Below are 18,590 nucleotides of genomic sequence, written 5' to 3'. Positions count from 1 at the left end.
ATGCTTTCATATTTGCTATAGAAAGAGCAACAGTCAAGCTTTCTTCTCCCTCCCCCTAACACCAGGGTGACACAGCTATCCTCTAGTGGCTTCATCATTTCTTCTGCTGAGCTAGCCTATTCTGACCCATGCCTTCAAGCCCACTGCTCTGGTAAAAGGACTAGACGTCTTAGGACATACTTATTTGTCCCCCCTCCCCACACACAACCTAACAAAGAAGGGAAATAGTTCCTAGTTTGCTATCAACTAACATCTTGTTTTTCCTCAGAAATTTCTTATTTGCTAATTGCCAATTACTCTGCATCACAGTATAATTCAGATTATACCATCTTTGGAGCAGGAACCTTGGGTTCTTAGATGCATGTAAAGATCCATATTTACAGTAAACTTAGCAAATTTTCCATATACTCTACAATCTATAACAAAAATCAATATGATTATGAAAATTGATTTGTTGATATGTTTATAGTATCTTCTACACATATATATACAGATTAGATGTTTTGAGGATTTTTTGTACAAGCTTTATTGTCATGAATTGTAAAGTGACAGTAGAAGAAAACATGGACAGGCAAGATTTAGTTTCCGGGTTAAAAAATAAAATAAAGTAAAATAAAAATCAGCCTTCTCTATTTTTTTTTTTACTTACAGCTGGATTTCTACTTAAGGAATGAGGGAATAGTGAACTAAACTAGAAATAGTAGCACCAACATCATAGACTTGTATTTAAATAGGTTAGGGGTTTGTTACAGGAGTGGGTGGGTGAGATTCTCTGGGCTGCGTTGTGCAGGTCAGACTAGACGATCATAATGGTCCCTTCTGACCTTCAAGTCTATGATTCTATGTTTCTATTAAATTTGTCTGCAATTTTGGAGGAACAAACCCCCTCCTAAATAAATAAATTTTCCTTGCTACTCTCATTGCACACCTTTTTGAGACAGATGCTAGTAGCAGAGCAATTGTTTTATCCTTTGAAGATACTCAAATAAAACATTTGATGGGTTATTTACGTGTTGTGCAGTTTTGTTAACCTATGAATGCTTGAAGGTCCACAAAATAAGCCGGCAAAAATCAAAGTAAGAATTTTCCAGAACTCCTGCTCCATTGTCCCAGCTAACAGGTAACAAATAATTTTAACGATACCAGAGATTCTCAAACTGTGGGTCAGGGCTGGCATTAGACTTGCTGGAGCCTGGGGCTGAAGCCAAAGTCCAAGCCCCACCGCCCAGGGCTGAAGCCCAAAGGCTTCAGTCCTGGCTGGCAGGGCTCAGGCTTTGGCTTCAGCCATGGGTAGCAAGGCTCTAGTTACAGCAACCCCCTCTCTCCCCCACCCAGGGCTGAAGCTCTCAAGCTTCAGCTTTGGACCCCCTTCTCGGCAACGGGGCTCATGCTTCGGCTTTGGCCCCACTGCCATCTTCAATCCCCCTTCCCATAATTGTGTAGTAATGTTTGTTGTCAGAAGGGGGTCACGGTGCAATAAAGTTTGAGAAACCCTGAACTAGACTAAGTCCAGTAAGCGACAAATTAAAACTTGGCAAATTTTGACTTAGAAAGAGAACTGTATTAAATATTTAATCATTATGAACATGTTCTTCTAGTTTTAGAATAAAAACTGGTGCTCTGTCTTACAAGCCATTTACTCAAGCTAGGTTGGCTCATGAACATACCAGCCTAATTTCTTCCTTGAAGAAATTTTACCTAAGGAAGTTTTCATTTTATGGTTCTATTTTAAATACATCTCATATGTTGCAGAATAAAATATAAATATTTGCCTAATTTGTTTTCAATTTAAATGGTTCTTTACATCTCCTATTATTCCGAAGCACTTTACAGTTAATGGCCTTGACTGTGACTTGCACTATATAAATTCATAGATTTTAAGGCCAGAATGGACCTTTGTGTTCATCTAGGCTGACTTCCTACAGAATACATGCCACAGAACTTCTCTGAATTAATTTGTGCTTCAAGTCCAATAGCTGTGATTAAACTAGAGCATATCTTCTAGAAAAAAACATCCAATCTTGATTTAAAAAAATTCCAGTGATAGAGGTTCTACCACACTCTTGTTAAATTCTTCCAATAATTAATTACCCTCATGTTAAAAATGTATGTCTTATTTCTAGCCTGAATTTGTCTAGCTTTAATTCTCAACCACTGGATCTTGTCATATCTTTGTCTGGAAGTCTGAAAGGCCCATTATCACATTTCTGCTCCTCACGTAGATACTTCCAGACTGATCAAATTACCCCATAATATTTTCTTTGATAAATGAAATAGATTGAGCTCTTGGAGTCTTTCACTGTAATTCATGTTTTTCAAAAAATGTTAATAATTCTCATGACTCTTTTCTGAACTGCCTCCAATTTATCAACATCCTTCTTGAACTGTGGACACCAGAACAGGACACAATATTCCAGCAGCAGAATGTACATAGGCACAAAAACTGCACCTGCAGAGGTTTTCCAGACAACTGTCTAGGCACGTAGGAATAAGCATGAATTGTGTGTTGGCTTATCTTCTTCCCTATCCTCCCTCACAATAGAGCAGGAGAGTGGTGAGTAAGTGGAAATGGTGGATCTGCAGCTATCCCCCACCTCCGTCTACTAGGCCCGCCAAAGGGGCCAATTGCCAAGGGGCCTGGTCGATTTAAAAGGGCCAGGGGTGGGTCGTAGGGCTCCCAAGCGCACCTGACCGCTCTGGGCCCCGTGCTTTTGGGGGGCCCCGCGGGCCGGTGCGATTGGCCAGCGTGGTCAGTCCCAGAAATGACACTTCCGCCCCATGCCCCACACACCCCTAGGGATGTCCCTGGCACCTGGAATTTCTGTCAGCGGGCCTGCCATCCGCAACTCACTAGACAGGGCAGTAGAGCCAGTATGAGGGTGTCATATACCAACAAATAATTATTAATTCCCTATCCTACCCCCTGACCTCAAAGTAAGGAGAAACCAGGACAAGTATTGCATCTGAAGAAGTGAGGTTCTTACCTACGAAAGCTTATGCTCCCAATACTTTTGTTAGTCTTAAAGGTGCCACAGGACCCTCTGTTGCTTTTTACAGATTCAGACTAACACAGCTATCCCTCTGATACAGGACAAGTATTGTGACTTAGTGCTGTTTCTCTGAGTCACAATGCCTCCTGAGGCTAACTCTTGGGGTGGTACAGTCTGCATACCACATCTTGCTCAGGACTGCTCCTAAAGTCACAATCCACACCTATATACACACAAAAATCACTTCACCACTGGCATAAACCAACTTCTGGGTTGGGTCCACAGCAGTTAGGTGGATGCCTTCTGAATAATACTTCTAGAAGGGGTGGGAGTTAGAGCAAGGGAAGGAATTTTGGCTAAACCTAGCATCAACCTCTACTCTAATGAGAAATGCCATTGGATTTGTAATACTTATTTTTTACACAAAACCTTAATTCATAAGTTGTGGTCAAAAGAACTGAATACAATAAATTACATGTAACTAAATTTGTTACCCATGTGGTGTCAGTAGTCTCTATGTGATAAACTACATTGATAATGCATCGCTGGCTGCCTCAGATGAACTCTGCTCACTTTGTTGTGACTTAACATTTCAAACGTCTGAGCAGCTTCAAACAAATGCCTTTAACTCGGAAATAATATGACCTTTCAACTTCCTTTCCTCCATATTAAAAAAACAAAAGCAAAACACAAAATGAAATTAGCCCAAGGCCTAGGGCAGTAATTCACGCCTAGACTAGTAACACCTTTAAGGGCAGATGACCCTGACCCTAAGAGTTAGAAACAGGTACTTTATACCACTCCAAAGGAATTGAATCTCTTACTGATAGTGTAATGGACTTGCCTCTAGCACTGATAGATTATGGTGCATCTTAAAACCAAATATTGAAAAATTTTTAGCAACATCTAAAAATTATTTATTCATTTGAATCTCTCTTTCATCATCTTTACATCATATTAAGGGAATCTGGTTTTATAGATGGGATACAAAATTTTTTTACTAATATAAAAGATGCAAGACTAAGGCCTTGTCTACAGAAACATTAGTTTGTGGCAAGCTGGGGTTTGAATTTACCCTGCACTAGCCTGCCACGGACTAACTGTTCACGTGTACCCTGCTGACGTGCATTAACAGTTAATTTATGAACTCTGACCTAGTGCCATTTGGTCCAATAAAAGATATTAACTAACCTATCTTGTGTCTGTAATATACTGGGAACTACATGCCTATAAACAACGCTGCACACTATATGAAGGCAGCTTTGCAAAGTTTGTTCTTTAAAAAATATCTGGGAATTTTTCAGTATTTGTTTTGGTGGTGAACTTTAAAAGAAAGCAATATATGTAATAAAAAAAGATTTAAAACCCACGTATTAAATTTTCATGTGTACTATGAGTTAGTTGATGTCTAATATTCTTTATGGGATTCTTTGTTCTTGCGTCTGATGAAGTGGGCATTCACCCACGAAAGCTTATGCTCCAATACTTCTGTTAGTCTTAAAGGTGCCACAGGACCCTCTGTTGCTTTGTTCAGAAAGGCTCTACTTCACTGAGTTTATCATATTCAGACAATATCACTTTATAGGTAAATTTGGAGAAGCCACATACTACAAGGACAGGATCTGGCGGCAATACCAACATTTGGAGGACAAATTGGCCGAGATGAGGGAGATTTTCATGATGTGATTTACAATAATCAACTTTGCATATTCCATTGTTAGATGTTACATATTTGACAAGTTTTGCTCCAAGGATTATTTCTTCTTCCTCTGATGTAACAGAAAAGGCCAATCACATTTTCTGGTAATGCTGAAATAGTTGGCTTTTAAGCAGACTCAAGCACTTGGCACTGTTTTCCAGAATTAATCTTCAACCTCAAGAAACTTTGGATTCATGGACTTTTATTTTGTAATTTTGAATTTTTATTTTGTACACTCATGATGACTTCTTTATATCTTGCTTAGATTAAAGAGAGAAGAGAGGCAAACGTGATTTTTCAAATAGTGCTGATATCTACTTGGGTTTTAATATCTATTTTTAAAATACCACAAAAATTGGGATTATTTCAGTAAAAACTGATTTTGCTGAATTATAAACCTGTTTATGCTTTAACGATTTGTTATTTTTTTAGTCACTAAATTATATTGCCTAAAATCTACCAATAATTATTGCTGCTTGTATTAAAGACTCTGTGTGCCATCTATAGTGAATCAAGTTGACTTGTATATTAATTGCCTGTTATTCCTCTTAATTTTATCTATTTGTTTATCCTTAGATTATGAGCTCCTCAGACCAATGACCCTCTTAAGTGGTTGGAAAAAGCCTCGCACGTAGTGGGCACTACTACAAATATAAATTTTTAAAATGCAACCTTTAATTTTCATAAATAATAATAAAAGATAGATGCAAAACAAAATCTGTTCTAACCCTGTGTTCAATCATCACTTTCTGAGGAAGTTTCCTTTAGGGGCTAAAACTTTTCATGCTCAAAAGGTGGAAAACTGTATGAAAGTTAAGCTGTTTTTGAGTTATCTGAGCCAGAATAAAAATACAATCCTGCCGCCCATTATCTTGATATATTACTTGAGTTAAAATAACTAAAAAAGCAAATTTTTTTAAGTTCAAACTTGGCCTGAGGCTTGTTCTTGGAGCAGCAGTTCTTTGCTAAATTTCAACATGTTTTAAGTTTTAAACTGGCCATACAGCATCACTCTGACAACCGGCCAACAGTTCCCCAGTCCTATAAAAAAAAAAAAAAAAAACAGGTAGAGCAGAGTTTCTGATTACTACATATGGCTGCCAGAACTTAGACATTACTTGCCTATATCATTACCCTAGTGAGAAGTCAGAAGTGTTCTTCCACAACTGATTCACAGCTGGAAAGGCATATTGGACAGGAAAGACCACAGACAATGCTCTCCATGACCAAGAGCTCCAAATTAGAGAGAAAAACCAGATCTGAACACCTCCACTATTCTCAGTTTCAGTCTTCCACAACACAGCTGATTTACACGCAGGGGTGGCAGGTTTGTAGCAATTTTGGTGGTGCCCAGAACCCGCGCCCCCCCCCAAACTCCACCCCCGACCTGCCTAAGGCTCTGGGAGGGAGTTTCAGTGGGGTGAGGAGGTCTGGGGTGCAGGCCCTGGGTTGGGGCAGGGGATTGGGGTGCAGGAGAGGTGCAGGCCCTGGGAGGGAGTTTGGGTGCAAAAGGGGTGAGAGATTGGGCTCTGGGAGGGAGTTTGGGTGGGAGAGGGGGTCTGGGGTGCAGGCTCTGGGATGGGTTTGGGTGCTGGGTGCAGGCTCTGGGCTGCGGCAGGGGGGTGGGGGTGCAGGCTCTGGGAGGGAGTACAGAGGGCTGGGGTGCAGGCTCTGGGCAGGGGGTGTAGGAGGGGGTGAGGGTACAGGCTCTGTGAGGGAATCTGGGGATGGGAGGGGGTGCAGTGGGAGGGGGTGCAAGCTCTGGGAGGGAGTTGGGGGTGGGAAGGGGTGCAGAGGGAGGAGGTGTAGGGGTGAGGGCTGTGGGGTGGGGATGAGCAGTGTGGGAGGGGGCTCAGGCAGAGGGTTGGAGTATTGGGGGGGATGAGGGCTCTGGCTGACGCCAGGGATGAGGAGTTTGGGGTGTTGGAGAGGCTCAGGACTATAGCAGAGGGTTGGCATGCGGGGGGCGGGGTGAGGGCTCTGGCTGGGGGTGCGAGCTCTGGGGTGGAGCGGGGCTGGGGATGAGGAGTTTGGGGTACAGGCAGGCTGCCCTGGGGCTGGGGCCAGAGAGGAGAACTCCCCCCAGCCCTCTTCCCATGGGCTTCAGTGAGCTCTGGGGGAGGGACTCCTCCCCCCCCCCTCACAGCACACTCACTCTGCACATGCTCCTAGGGCCCCTCTCAGGTCCAGGAAGCCCCCTTTCCTCCCCTATGGTGGGTACTGGGGGGGGAGGGGGTTTGCTATCTCATGTGGCCTCCCTGGCTGCTGCCCCTCACCATAGCCTCGCTGGGGGTGGGGGATGGGACTGCCCCTTGCGTAGCGTGGGGCATGAGTGGTGGCTGTGGGAGTGGGGGGGAGGGAGGGCAGGGTATCACCAAATTCACCCAAGCCCCAGCTGCTCAGGTCTAGGAAGCCCCCCTTTCCCCCATCTTCCCTGCGGTGGATGGGTGCTGGGGGAGGAAACTGCCATCACATGTAGCTTTCTTCCTCCCCTGCTGCAGCCTCCTGCCCCTCACCGTAGCCTCACTGGGGGTGGGGCTGCCCCTTGCCCAGCCTGGGGCAGGAGCAGTGTGTGTGTGGGGGGGGGGGGGGGGGAAATCACGGGGTCAAACACTCACTGAAGCCCCAGCAGCTGCTCAGGTGAGTGAGGTCCACTCCAGATGTCTCCTCCCGGTGGGGGTGGGGGGAGAGAAGAGGAGGGGAGGGCTGCAAAGCATGTGTGTGCCTCTGCCCCCTCCCCCTGAGGTGCTGCCTCAGCCTGCCACGCTGCTCTTGTGCTATAGCGTTAGAGCAGCAGCAGCCACTGGTAGCCCAGGCAGACAACAGGCAAGGGAGAACCGGGCGCTGCTTTCATTCAGGCAGGGACGCTCGGCAGCGGCGGGGATGCTCCGGGGCCACGGCCCGCTCCAGGCAGGGCTGGGGGAGAGATCCAGCTCCAAATATTGGTGGAGGAGGGTCCCCAGCCCTGAATATTCCTGGAGCCCAGGCACCATGAGAAAATATAACTCGCCGCCCATGGTTACATGGTTGTTTGGGGCACATCACCTTTAAGGCTGCATAAACTTGAGCTAAGACTACCCAAAGTTATTCATATTTGAAAATTGCTCGTTTAATAAGTTTCCCTTGCTCTGGGGTTCACAATCCACAGTGAACTCCAGCCTCCAGACAGTTGCATCTGTGATGGGGATTGGAAGGATGACAGAACCTATAGGGGCAGGGCCGGCGTTTCCACTAGGCGACCCTAGGCAGTCGCCTAGAACGGCAGGATTTGGGGGGTCCTTCCGCTCTGGGAAATTCGGCGGCGGGGGGGTCCTTCCGCTCTGGGTCTTCGGTGAAAATTCAGCGGCAGGTCCTTCACTCGCTCCAGGACCCGCCGCCAAAGTGCCCCAAAGACGCAGAGTGGAAGGACCCCTGCCGCCGAATGCTCAGAGGAGGAGCACTGCCGCCTAGGGAGGCAAAAACCCTGGCACCGCTCCTGTAATTATTAAATATTAAATGTAAAGGGAAATGTTCACGACAAAAACCACCAAGACCTGCTGCCTTTTTTCTACATTTTCATCTGTAACCCCAACAATTCTTAAAATCTTCCCTGGTATGGTGGCAGGACAGCATTCTGAAGTGCAGAGCCCAAGCATATGGGAAATTTTTCAAGGAGCGGGTTCCCAGGCTGAATGTCTCCCCAAGAAGCATGCACCAGTGTGATTCTTTTGTTTTTCTGCTCTCTTATCTATATTTTTCTTTATTTAAAAAAAAAATCTAGGAAGTGAAATGAAAAAAAAACCCTCTGAAATGCAACAAGGGTGAAAATTTAAACATCAGGGTCAAAAAAATTAAGTAGCAGTAGTTCTCATAGCAACCTTAACTCATCAACATTGCACAAATACAGTATTTTTGATTACTCGTTGGGCCCGTGGTGTCAAACTCAGAGGAGAGGGCTGAATTTTGTTTAATTTTAGTCTGTTGGCCAGAGTACAGTCATGATTATACTTCCCAGAGTGCAGAGTGGAACACCCATGGATATCAGTAAAATGCTTGCACAGAGGAAAAAGGGGAGAATATGCCCCTTATGTTGTAACAAAATGTTTAGTTATTATTTGTTCAGCGCCTTATTGTTGTATTCACCACTAATTCAGAAAACATGCTCCATGGCCCTTTTCTTCTTCCAAGTACTTTACAAATGCTAATTAATCCTTAAAAAACCCTGCATGGTAGGTCAGTATCACTCAAATTTTATACATAGGGAAACAAAGGCAACCAGATTGAATTACTTGCCCGTGGCCAGAGGGGGAAACAGTGCCCGGATTAAAAAACAGGGGCTACTCCTGGCACCCATCCCCCATGCTCAACTTTCAAATAATTCAGAATTATAAATACTATGAAAGTCGAAGTTCTTGAATTTTCTGACTTGTGTGTTTTAAATTCCTCAGGCTTAAGTGGGATTTTTTATTTTGTTTTTTACATTGTACACTTTTTCTTTTTGGGGGGAGGGAGGAAAGAGATGAGGGTACAGAATTGTAAAATTTAATTTTTATTAACTTGAAAAACTACTTATGCCTTAAGAACTGTAGTAGGAAGTTCACTTTCACCTGAGGCCTCATTACCAACAGTGAACACTGGAATGGGAAAATGCTACTTTGGCATTAAATAATTAAGAAGAGCCTAAAACATGCTCCACTAGCATGATTCAGATTTAGCACACTTGATGTAAAAAGAGAAGTATGTTGCTTCTTTCTCATCCTTTTACATCGTTATTTATACCTATGTGATGCAAATGCATTGCTCTTTGTGGTGTGTGTATACACATATTATACACACACATATACAGCACAGCCTCTGTGTATACTGGTGTCATCTTTCCTCCCCTTATACTTTTTTTTTTTTAATAAGTCACAGTTTCTTACAGGTCAGAGATTTTTCCTGGAACCACTGTTTTTCATATATTCCTAATTTCCAATATACTTTCTACCCAACCAGATTATCTCCATGGTTGCAAAAATAACCAAAAGCAGTCAATCTTGAGAAGGTATTTGAAGGTGTCGAGTATGGCTGCATGATGCACTGAGTCAGTGAGGTTATTCTAAGTCTTGAGGCTGTGTAAGAAAAGACACAGAATCACGCATAGGAGGAGACCACCAAGGATATGTCATGCTGTGCAAAGTTGGCAGAATGTAAGGCATGAACAGGGAAGTTGGGAGATAGAAGATACATGCAAAGCCTTGAGACAGAGGATTGAGAGCCAGTGCAAGTTAGGTATTTGGGTATGTGTTAATAAGAGAAAGAGTTGGTCAGAGCATTGGACAAGAAAGATGCTTTTAATGGTACCTTGATGGAAGGATATGCAGGATCAAATATGAGAGTAAGGGGAGACCCCAAGGGGCTACAATAACCAAGGCAACAGATGACTAGGGCATGAATCGACGTTTTAGCAATATGTATAGAGCATACTGTAAGGATTATGTTTGAGATGCAGATGAAGCATCTGTAGGATTTAAGACTGAATGTCTGGGGAGTAGGAGAGAGAGAAGTTGAATAATGACAATAAAGTTACAAACCTGGGTAACTGGGAGGATGGTGAAATTATGAACAGTGACAGAGAAGGGAGGAAGAAACAAGTGTTTGAGAGGAACACTCCATTTGTGCCATAGTCAATTTGAGTTTGGGGCAGGACATCCAGAATGGATGAGACAGTTAGGGATGCATAAATAAACTGAGGGTGGAAGAGATCAGAATGATTTTGAAGTCATCTGCACAGACATAGTAATTAAAACCATGAGTTGATGAGGTCACTGGGGATGGAGTCAGGAAGAACAGTGTAGAGGCAGGGACCAAGAATAAAGCCCTGAAGAACAGACTGGAAAAAGGGTTTGAAAGAGGATGAGCCACCAAGCGAGACAGTGAAGGAACAGAGAGAGTTAGAGGAAACTGAAGTAGACAATACACTCAAGGAGCTTGGAGGTGAAGAGCAGGAAATTAATGGACCACAAAAATGGGATGGAAGAGGAGGTTAGGAAGGACGTCTCTGTATTAGTGAAAGGGTGAAGGAAGAGAAGGTGAAGGTTGGAAAGAAAAGGGAGAAGAGGAACACTGCCTCTGGTATATCAATGTTCTCCTTGGGGAAAACCCCCCAGCAAGATCTAGGTTGAAAGAGGATGGGGTAGCTGCAGAAGAGGCTTGAGGAGAGAGTCAAGGGTAGAGAATAGGCAGCAGGAATCGTAGGCATAAGTGTCAAATATGTAGACAGAACTGGTGGAAAAAAAGAAGAACTTGTAGTTGACAACATTTGCAAAACCCCTAGACTTTCTTTTAAGGCACTTAGGGTATGTCTACAAGGGGATAAAAAACCTGTGGCTGGCCCAGGTCAGCTGACACAGGCTCACAGGGATCAGACCCTGGGGCTGAAAAAAATTGCTGTGTAAACATTTGGGCTCAGACTAGAGCCCAAGCTCCGGGACTGTGAGAGAGTGAAGAGTCCCAGGGCTTGGACTCCAGCCCGAGCGTCTCCACAGTGATTTTTCAGCCCCAGAGCCCAAGCCCAAGCAAGGTGACCCGGGCCAGTTGCAGGTTTTTTATCCGCGTGTAGTCATACCCTTAACAGCACAGAAGCTGGAACAGAAGAAATGGATGTGACAAGTCACTCAAAGATGGGGATGGTGGAACAACACAATGATGTGACAGTGAAGAAAAAGGGTTGAGTGTAGAGAAGAGAATGGCACCAAGGGAAGAAGTGACAAAAAACGATGAAATGAAGGATCAGGTTGAAAGCGGAAGAGGAATCTGAGTTGTTCATGGACTAGAGGTTATGCAAGGCTTGTGCAACCAGAGGAGGGTAATTAATTATGTTAAAATGGAAGAGAGTGGGAGAGAGAGGGTATGCAGAAATTAAGAGGCTGGGGGAAAGCAGTGCTTGATGAAGATTAAGTTAAGAAAGTGACAAAGGTGGGTAAAATAAGCTAGTTCAAAGCTGAAGGCAGAAAATGGAGGTAAAGGACCCAATATGAGTTTAAGGGAAGAACTCGAGGTGGCTACAATAATCAGAGTTAGAATAATCAGACTGGGACATTAATATGGAAGCTAAACTCCCCAGAAAAAGGGGTGGGGAATGAAATGAGAGAAAGGAAGAGAGTCACCCACTGAAATGGGGAGGAAGGATAAGGCCATGGAATAACAGATGATACCCAAATGGACAAAAAGGGGAGCAAAGACTCAGATGCATGAGTAAGGATGTACTGTGAGTAAGTGAGAGAGGAATCTATGTAAAGTAATTATATGGCCTCCTCCATCACCATATTATGCCCACTTCACAATCTTTAATGCATTTATCCTCACAACACATCTATACAAGTAGAAAATACTTTTACCCTCATTTACAGATGTGGAACTGAGGCACAGAAAGGCTAAGTGACTTGCCCAAGGCCACCCAAGATGTGTGGGACAGAGTAGGGAAATGAACTCAGGCCTCCCAAGTCCAAAGCAAGTGCCCTACTTATTGGACCATCCTTCCCCTCTGGAAACAGTTTGAAGTGACAAACATCTGAAGGCAGGATGCCTTTGCTGATGATGCCTTTTTGCAGGGTGAAAGAAAGAGAGGAGAGGATGCTATGAAGGTTGCACTGGGGGAGAGAAAGAGAATTCAGTGGGGCGTAAAGGCAGCAGCAGAAGGAAGGACTGAGGTTTCATCTCTGACAAACAACCACAAGAATTTTAGTGATAGCAGAAAAGAAGGGGGCAATGATAAGAGGGAACAGCAGTAAAGTTGGAGCCAGCAAGAAGGGGCATCAGTGGCTAATCAAGATGACTACAAAGAGGACACAGGTGACAGCAGACTGCAGTTGAGAGAGATATTGCCAGAGGCAAGAAGGAAAAGGTGTAGTTGGGATAGGGAGAAGCAGGGAGGGAGGAGTTGCCCATTAAATATCTAAATTATAATAGACTGGGATTAGATTGAGATGGTGGAAGAGAGAAGGGTAGAAGAAAAAACACAACAGAACTCAAGAAGAAGTGGGAAAAGGAAAATAAGAGACCAGGGTGCAGGGGAAGAGCAGATGAGAAGGCAGGAGTTTAAGTCTCAGAAGGTGAATCCTGGAAGCATGGAGGAGACCACAGCATCTAAGTAATTAATCAAGGCAATGGCAAAGGTAAGAAACTGTGGCAACTAAGAATTAAACTAGATTAACTGCAGCAAATGGATTGAGTATAAGCACATGGGAGAGTGGAGAGAACTGATGAAACTTAGTCCTTGAGCAACAGAAGGAGAATTCCTGTCGACAAGATAGCCATTAGACTCTCCCTGATAGTCTTATGAAGTCACCTGGAAGTGGGAGCAGATTGAAGAGCTTCTGAGAGAGGAGGTGCCTCTTATAGGTCACTGCTGAAAGCCTCAGGAGCAAACTGAATTGAACCAAAAAGTCCAATGGAACTCAAGTCCCTGTGCAGAAAAAGGAGTGGGTTCCTACTGTGGAACAGGTATGCCCCTGACAGTCCTCTGAAGAGCTTTTTGGAGGTAGATGTAGCAGCAGATTTCATACTGGAGAGCTAAGGCACAATGTTGACAGCTACACAGATATATCTTTATGGTTGGCCTAAAGGGCAACAGTGTGAAGCTGCAGAACCTGCATCAATAAAAGACCTCAGGGTTTTTAAACACATTTATTAGCCATTTTCTTTTAAACTTATTTTAAAACATGTAACCTATATTTGGTTTCTGCTTTAATCTTATAAACAAAAAGCTACTAGTGTTGGAAACTTGTTAGTGAAAGTTCTACCAATAAATACACATATACTCATGAGCTATAGAAGGGTCTTTGTTGCTCATGAAACAAGAAAAATCAAGTCAATAAAGAGGTAAGAAGGGCTAGACCAGGGGTCCTGATCTTCAGTTGTAGTAGGAAGAAAGCCTGAGACATAAGCCTTTGTATCAGACGCCTGAACTAAAGTAATGGTCAAAACTTTGCTGATATGAAGCAAATTAAGGTTGTGAGCAAGATGCAGGCCCTGCTCACAGAATTTGGCAAGCACGGGGCTGATATTGCAAAAAACACATATTCCTGAGAGGTGTTGGGCACTGAGCACTCACGCAAGCACATTCCAGAAGGTGCCAGAACACCTCAATACCAGCACATTCCCCAAAGATAACAGGAACACACTGACCCATCCTAAAGATAAGGTCAGGATGACAGCACGATGGATAGAAATGTTATGATCGAACCTACAGATACAAGGCAATGGGTGGCACCCAAATACGTCAGAGGGTGGCATCCTGATACGTCAGGGGAAATACGTAACTTGTTTGTATTGGTGTATAAAGATGTATCTCAGAGGGAGTGTCTTTGGCCAGCTGAGAGGGAAATGGAAAGTCCCACCACTGACTGAGCTTCGTCCATTGTTACGGGTATACATGTATTAGTGGTCCAGTAGAGTCTGTAGAATACTAGTACCTTGCTTCGTCAACAATAAACCTAGCTTGGTGCCTTCATACCTTAACGGATCTTGTAGTCATTGGATGGTTCGCTCAAGGTCTGCGGCACCAGCTGTCTGCGCAGAGCTGGGACAGCACACAGGGAGAACACACACATGCAGCTGAACATCTAACCACAAGAACTACCTCAAAATAATTGTTGCCTACCCAACAAGATCCATTTCCAAGTATGGATAAATGGTAGAGAATCAAGACTCTATAATCAATTCCATCTCCTTTTCCCCTCAACTCAGTTTGACAGAATAGGATAATTTACATCATACTCATTACTCTGGTACCAGAGAGCCTCTTAACTACCAAATATACGATGGCTCCAGGAACCGCCTGAAGATAGCTTTAAAGTAAAATGTTGAGTGCATAGTTGTATATTCAAATTCTTATCTGATTTTCCTGTTAACAGAAAACAATAAAAAGGAGAGCTGTAGCCAGACAAGATCTTCCTTTAATGAAATCTTTCCTAAAGAGAAACCAACCTTAAGTAAGTTATGGTGTCCTGTGTTTACATAACAAATGCTGGGGTTCCCTGATTAAAGGAATTCTATTTAGGTATTTATATGACACTTCTCACTGTAGTACCTGAGTACCTACAGTCACCTGACTGCACTGACAAAGAAAGAAAGAGGGAGAAAAAACAGGTAATACAAAATTAAATTGGGTATTCAGGTAGAGGCCAGACATTGCACTAGGTATTCAGAACCAGTTTAAAACCTTTATTGCCACATGTGAGGGCTGATTTTTATTGACTCTTTAATGTCTAAGTAAGGTGCTTCTTTTCTGTTGTAATATACATATAGTAAAAAGAGATGTTTGATAAATAAAACAAACAATTATATATTGGGACAGTGATCATTAGTAGTAATTTTTTCAGAAGTATTTACACTTACATTTCCAGATTGCCCATTGTTATTTGTAATGCTGTTTGTGGAGTTAAGACTGCTGCTCCATTCATTTGCAATTCCTATGGTGTCTGCTGAAAACAGATGAGCGCCTGGCTTTGATTGACAGCCAGTTTGCAGTATGACTACATTCATGGTGTCCTCTGTTGAAGGAATCCCCAACAAATTACACACAGATTTTGTATTTAGCTGTGTGAATTCAACAATTACATACCCAAAACCAAACACAACCTCTGATATGGAAACATTTAAGTACACAAATTAAAACGGTTTCTGAAAGCATAATAACATAAACAAAGCAAAGTCCATTTGAAAATGGTGTAATTTAATATTTATGTATTTGTGGCCACTAACAAACTTAGTACCAAATACACGTTTGTAACTCAGGGGGCTTTCCCTCATTACTCGGTCCAACAAAAACCCACAGGAACAAAAAAAGATCTGCATCCTAAGAATATACAGTCTTATTACAAATGTTGCTGTATTTTCAAGAATCGAAGATACTATAGTGTTTAAAAGACACCATTTTTAGGACTCCAGGTTGCAAAGATAAACACAACATTGTACACTGAATTACTGTCTTTTTTCACTCTACCTGGCTGTAGAGTGATCTATAGCATCCCATCAAAAGAAGATGGGGTTACTCACCTTGTGCAGTAATGAAGGTTCTTCGAAATATGTCCCCCTATGGGTGCTCCGCACTAGGTGTGCATGCATCCCTGCACCTTTGATTGGACATCTTTGGCAACAGTGTCTGTTTGGCCTGCACATACGCTCTCCCTCCCTCGTGCTCTGCCTTGAGGTTAATTAGCGCTGCATGGGAAAACCACCCTCCTGGGCAAACCACCTTCTCTACCATACAGCCCTTATTGAGAACTCCAAAGTAGAAGGGAGGAGGTTGGGTTGTGGAGCACCCACAGGGATACACATCTCGAAGAACTCACCTTGTGCAATAATGATGGTAACTTCCTCTTCTGCTTTGAGTAGTGTCCCTATGGGTGCTCCACTGTAGGTGACTCTCGAGCAGTATCCTCAATGGGAGGGTGGGACTTTGGAGTCAAGCCTCTTATGGCTGCCCATGGATCCTAGTATTTCCACTGGGATGGTAGAAAGGGCATGGGTGGCAGAACCCACTGTTGGTCATAACATGGGGGCTGAAACCCAGAGTGAGGGTGTAGCTGAGAAGGCCCTGGTTGGTAGAAAGAGGGACCATGGCAAGTGCCAAGAGAGGATATCCTCCTGGTCACTATCTGAGACTGTGCTGGATATTAGTGGAGCTGAACGCCTCAGTACCAGTGGTGATTCTGGGATTCGAGATGCACTCAGTACCGAACCCCCGGTACTGAGTAGAATGGACTCTGGGGTCTCAGATACCATCAGGTCCCTGGAAAACTGAAACTCCTGTGGTGCCGTAATCGGTACTGTCAGGGCTTGTTGGGGTTGACTCGTCAGTACCGAGGAAACCAGCAATCATGCTCAAGTCAGACAGTCCGACGAAGGTTGTTTTGAAGTTGTTGGTACCGAGAGTTTCTGCACAGATGACGTCTTCGTAGACACGGTACAGTGTAAACTCTGGTCTCTGACAGGCGGTGCCGCTGTTTTGGAGCCTGTGCCCATAGCTTACTAGCTCTGTGTGCATCAGAAGACCCATGCGAGTTGTGCGTATCATGCTTTTAGCAATCAGTGCCAAAGAAACTGAATGTGCTGGGGATCTCATCTGGCTGGTTTGGGATTCAGTATGAGGCCTTACAGCTCTCTTTTGGGAGATCTTGCGAGGGGAATCTGAAGACTTTTTTCTCAGCTCACCCTCTTTGGAAGTAAAATGCTCTGATGATGGTTCGTGCTGTCAAGGAGATTCAGGGCCAGGGTCAGTCACAGGTTGAAGAGCTCCCTCCATAAGGAGTAGCTTTAACTTTAATTCCTGGATTTTTTGGGATCTGGCTTTTAGCTGTTGATAAAAGTACACTTTTATGGAATGTGGGCCTCCCCGAGGCACTACACGCAATGGGAATGTCTGTCTGTAACCAGAATAGCCTCACTGAAGGAGAGGCACCTCTTAAACCCGGGGGACAGTGATAAGATAAAAAAAATTATTTTTCTTTAAAACAGGAAAGAAACTAATGGAAACCCTATAACACAGAGAAAAAAACTGACAAAAACACTAAGAGTATCTAAGAGAGAAACAATTCTAAAGATCTAAAGTATGAACAAATGGACTGCTAATCGCTCTGTCTCTAGCCGGGGCAGTTGAGAAGGTAGTTCACCTGTGCAGCATTAATTAGCCGTGAGGCAGAGCATGAAAGACACAGAAGATATGTCCAGACCAAATGGACACTGCTACCAAAGATCTCCAATCAAAGGCGCAGGAATGCACGCACACCTACAATGGAGCACCCATAGGGACACTACTCGAAGAAGAATCTGGAATTTCCACTGCTTATCTTAATGGGATATAGTAAACTGAGAAAATATTGACATTTAAGTGGTCATTCTAACTATTTGTCATTTTTATACCAGAAAAATTAATTTAAAGTAATTGGACGCACACATCACTTCCCAGTGTTCTCAAGACAACTTCAGTATTCTATTGAACATTTCAGATTTGGTTAATTTAGATGCTCATTACTTACTGCCCTTTGGAATATACAAATAAAAGTACTCTTTAAAATGGTATTTATTAAAAAAAATTTGGACATTTAGGTTGTGTGGGTTTTCTAGACAAATAATTCATTAGCAACAGATATTTAATTGAATAAGCTGACTGACATTCTTTACCCCTTGATTCATGAACACAGGGTATTAAAAAAAGAAACAGGGCTAGAAAAATAAAATCCGATCATCCCCTGAAGAAATTCCACAGATTTAGCCAGAATTTTGTATACAAAATGTTACTTATTTTTCATCTCTGTTCACAACTGTATTTCTGAAGGGCCATAATAAACTGTGTCCTGAATGAACCTTCCTTCTGCCAAGGACAATTAACAGTTATGACATCATGCAGAAGAGTACATGCCATGATAATGAACAGATGGAACAGTGGGACATGTAAATTCAGCACCATTACCTCTCTTCAGGGGAGATAGCATAGTTGAGGATTGTTTCTTATGGTGTAATTTTTGTACCTAATGAGCTATGTTTTAATTACTGCATGATTCTGCCTTTGTACTGTGTCTCCAAATGCTGTATCTAACATATTTCCTGTGTCTTACGTATCAAGTACAGGAGTAGGAGACAATTAAAGAACACAGGAGACACAGGCAAGATGAATAATAACTATCATTGTGCAGACTGACTCCAGACTAAGTGCCGGGACTCTGAAGAAGGAACACAGGTAGCTCCCCTGCTCATCCTCTGCCTGACTGAATATGCAAAAAATGGATGTGAAGACAGAAGATGCTGCACTTATCTAATGTTATTTACTTCCACTCTCCCTTGGGGTTGTGTCCTCATTCTGGATTGCTTTATGAGGCAGTTAGTCACTGTCATCTCTATTAAGTCTAGAGGGAAAATACTGCCCAGGAGCCCCTCAC

The 18,590-nt window shown here is 43.2% G+C and overlaps 1 protein-coding gene across 4 annotated transcripts in view; it reads right to left on the bottom strand.

Annotated features, from left to right (window-relative positions):
- The window catches only part of UNKL (unk like zinc finger), a 142,027-nt gene that overhangs the window by 71,605 nt on the left and 51,832 nt on the right, over window positions 1–18,590 (bottom strand). For all 4 annotated transcript variants that reach the window (XM_054041504.1, XM_054041508.1, XM_054041505.1 and 1 more), the window contains one exon: window positions 15,049–15,203. In XM_054041504.1, the coding sequence (XP_053897479.1) occupies window positions 15,049–15,203 (155 nt within the window). The remainder of the gene's footprint in view (window positions 1–15,048; window positions 15,204–18,590) is intronic.

The sequence above is a fragment of the Malaclemys terrapin genome, chromosome 10 (genome assembly GCF_027887155.1).
Source record: "Malaclemys terrapin pileata isolate rMalTer1 chromosome 10, rMalTer1.hap1, whole genome shotgun sequence".
NCBI classification, from domain to species: Eukaryota; Metazoa; Chordata; order Testudines; family Emydidae; genus Malaclemys; species Malaclemys terrapin.
This window is presented reverse-complemented; position numbering and strand designations above follow the sequence as displayed.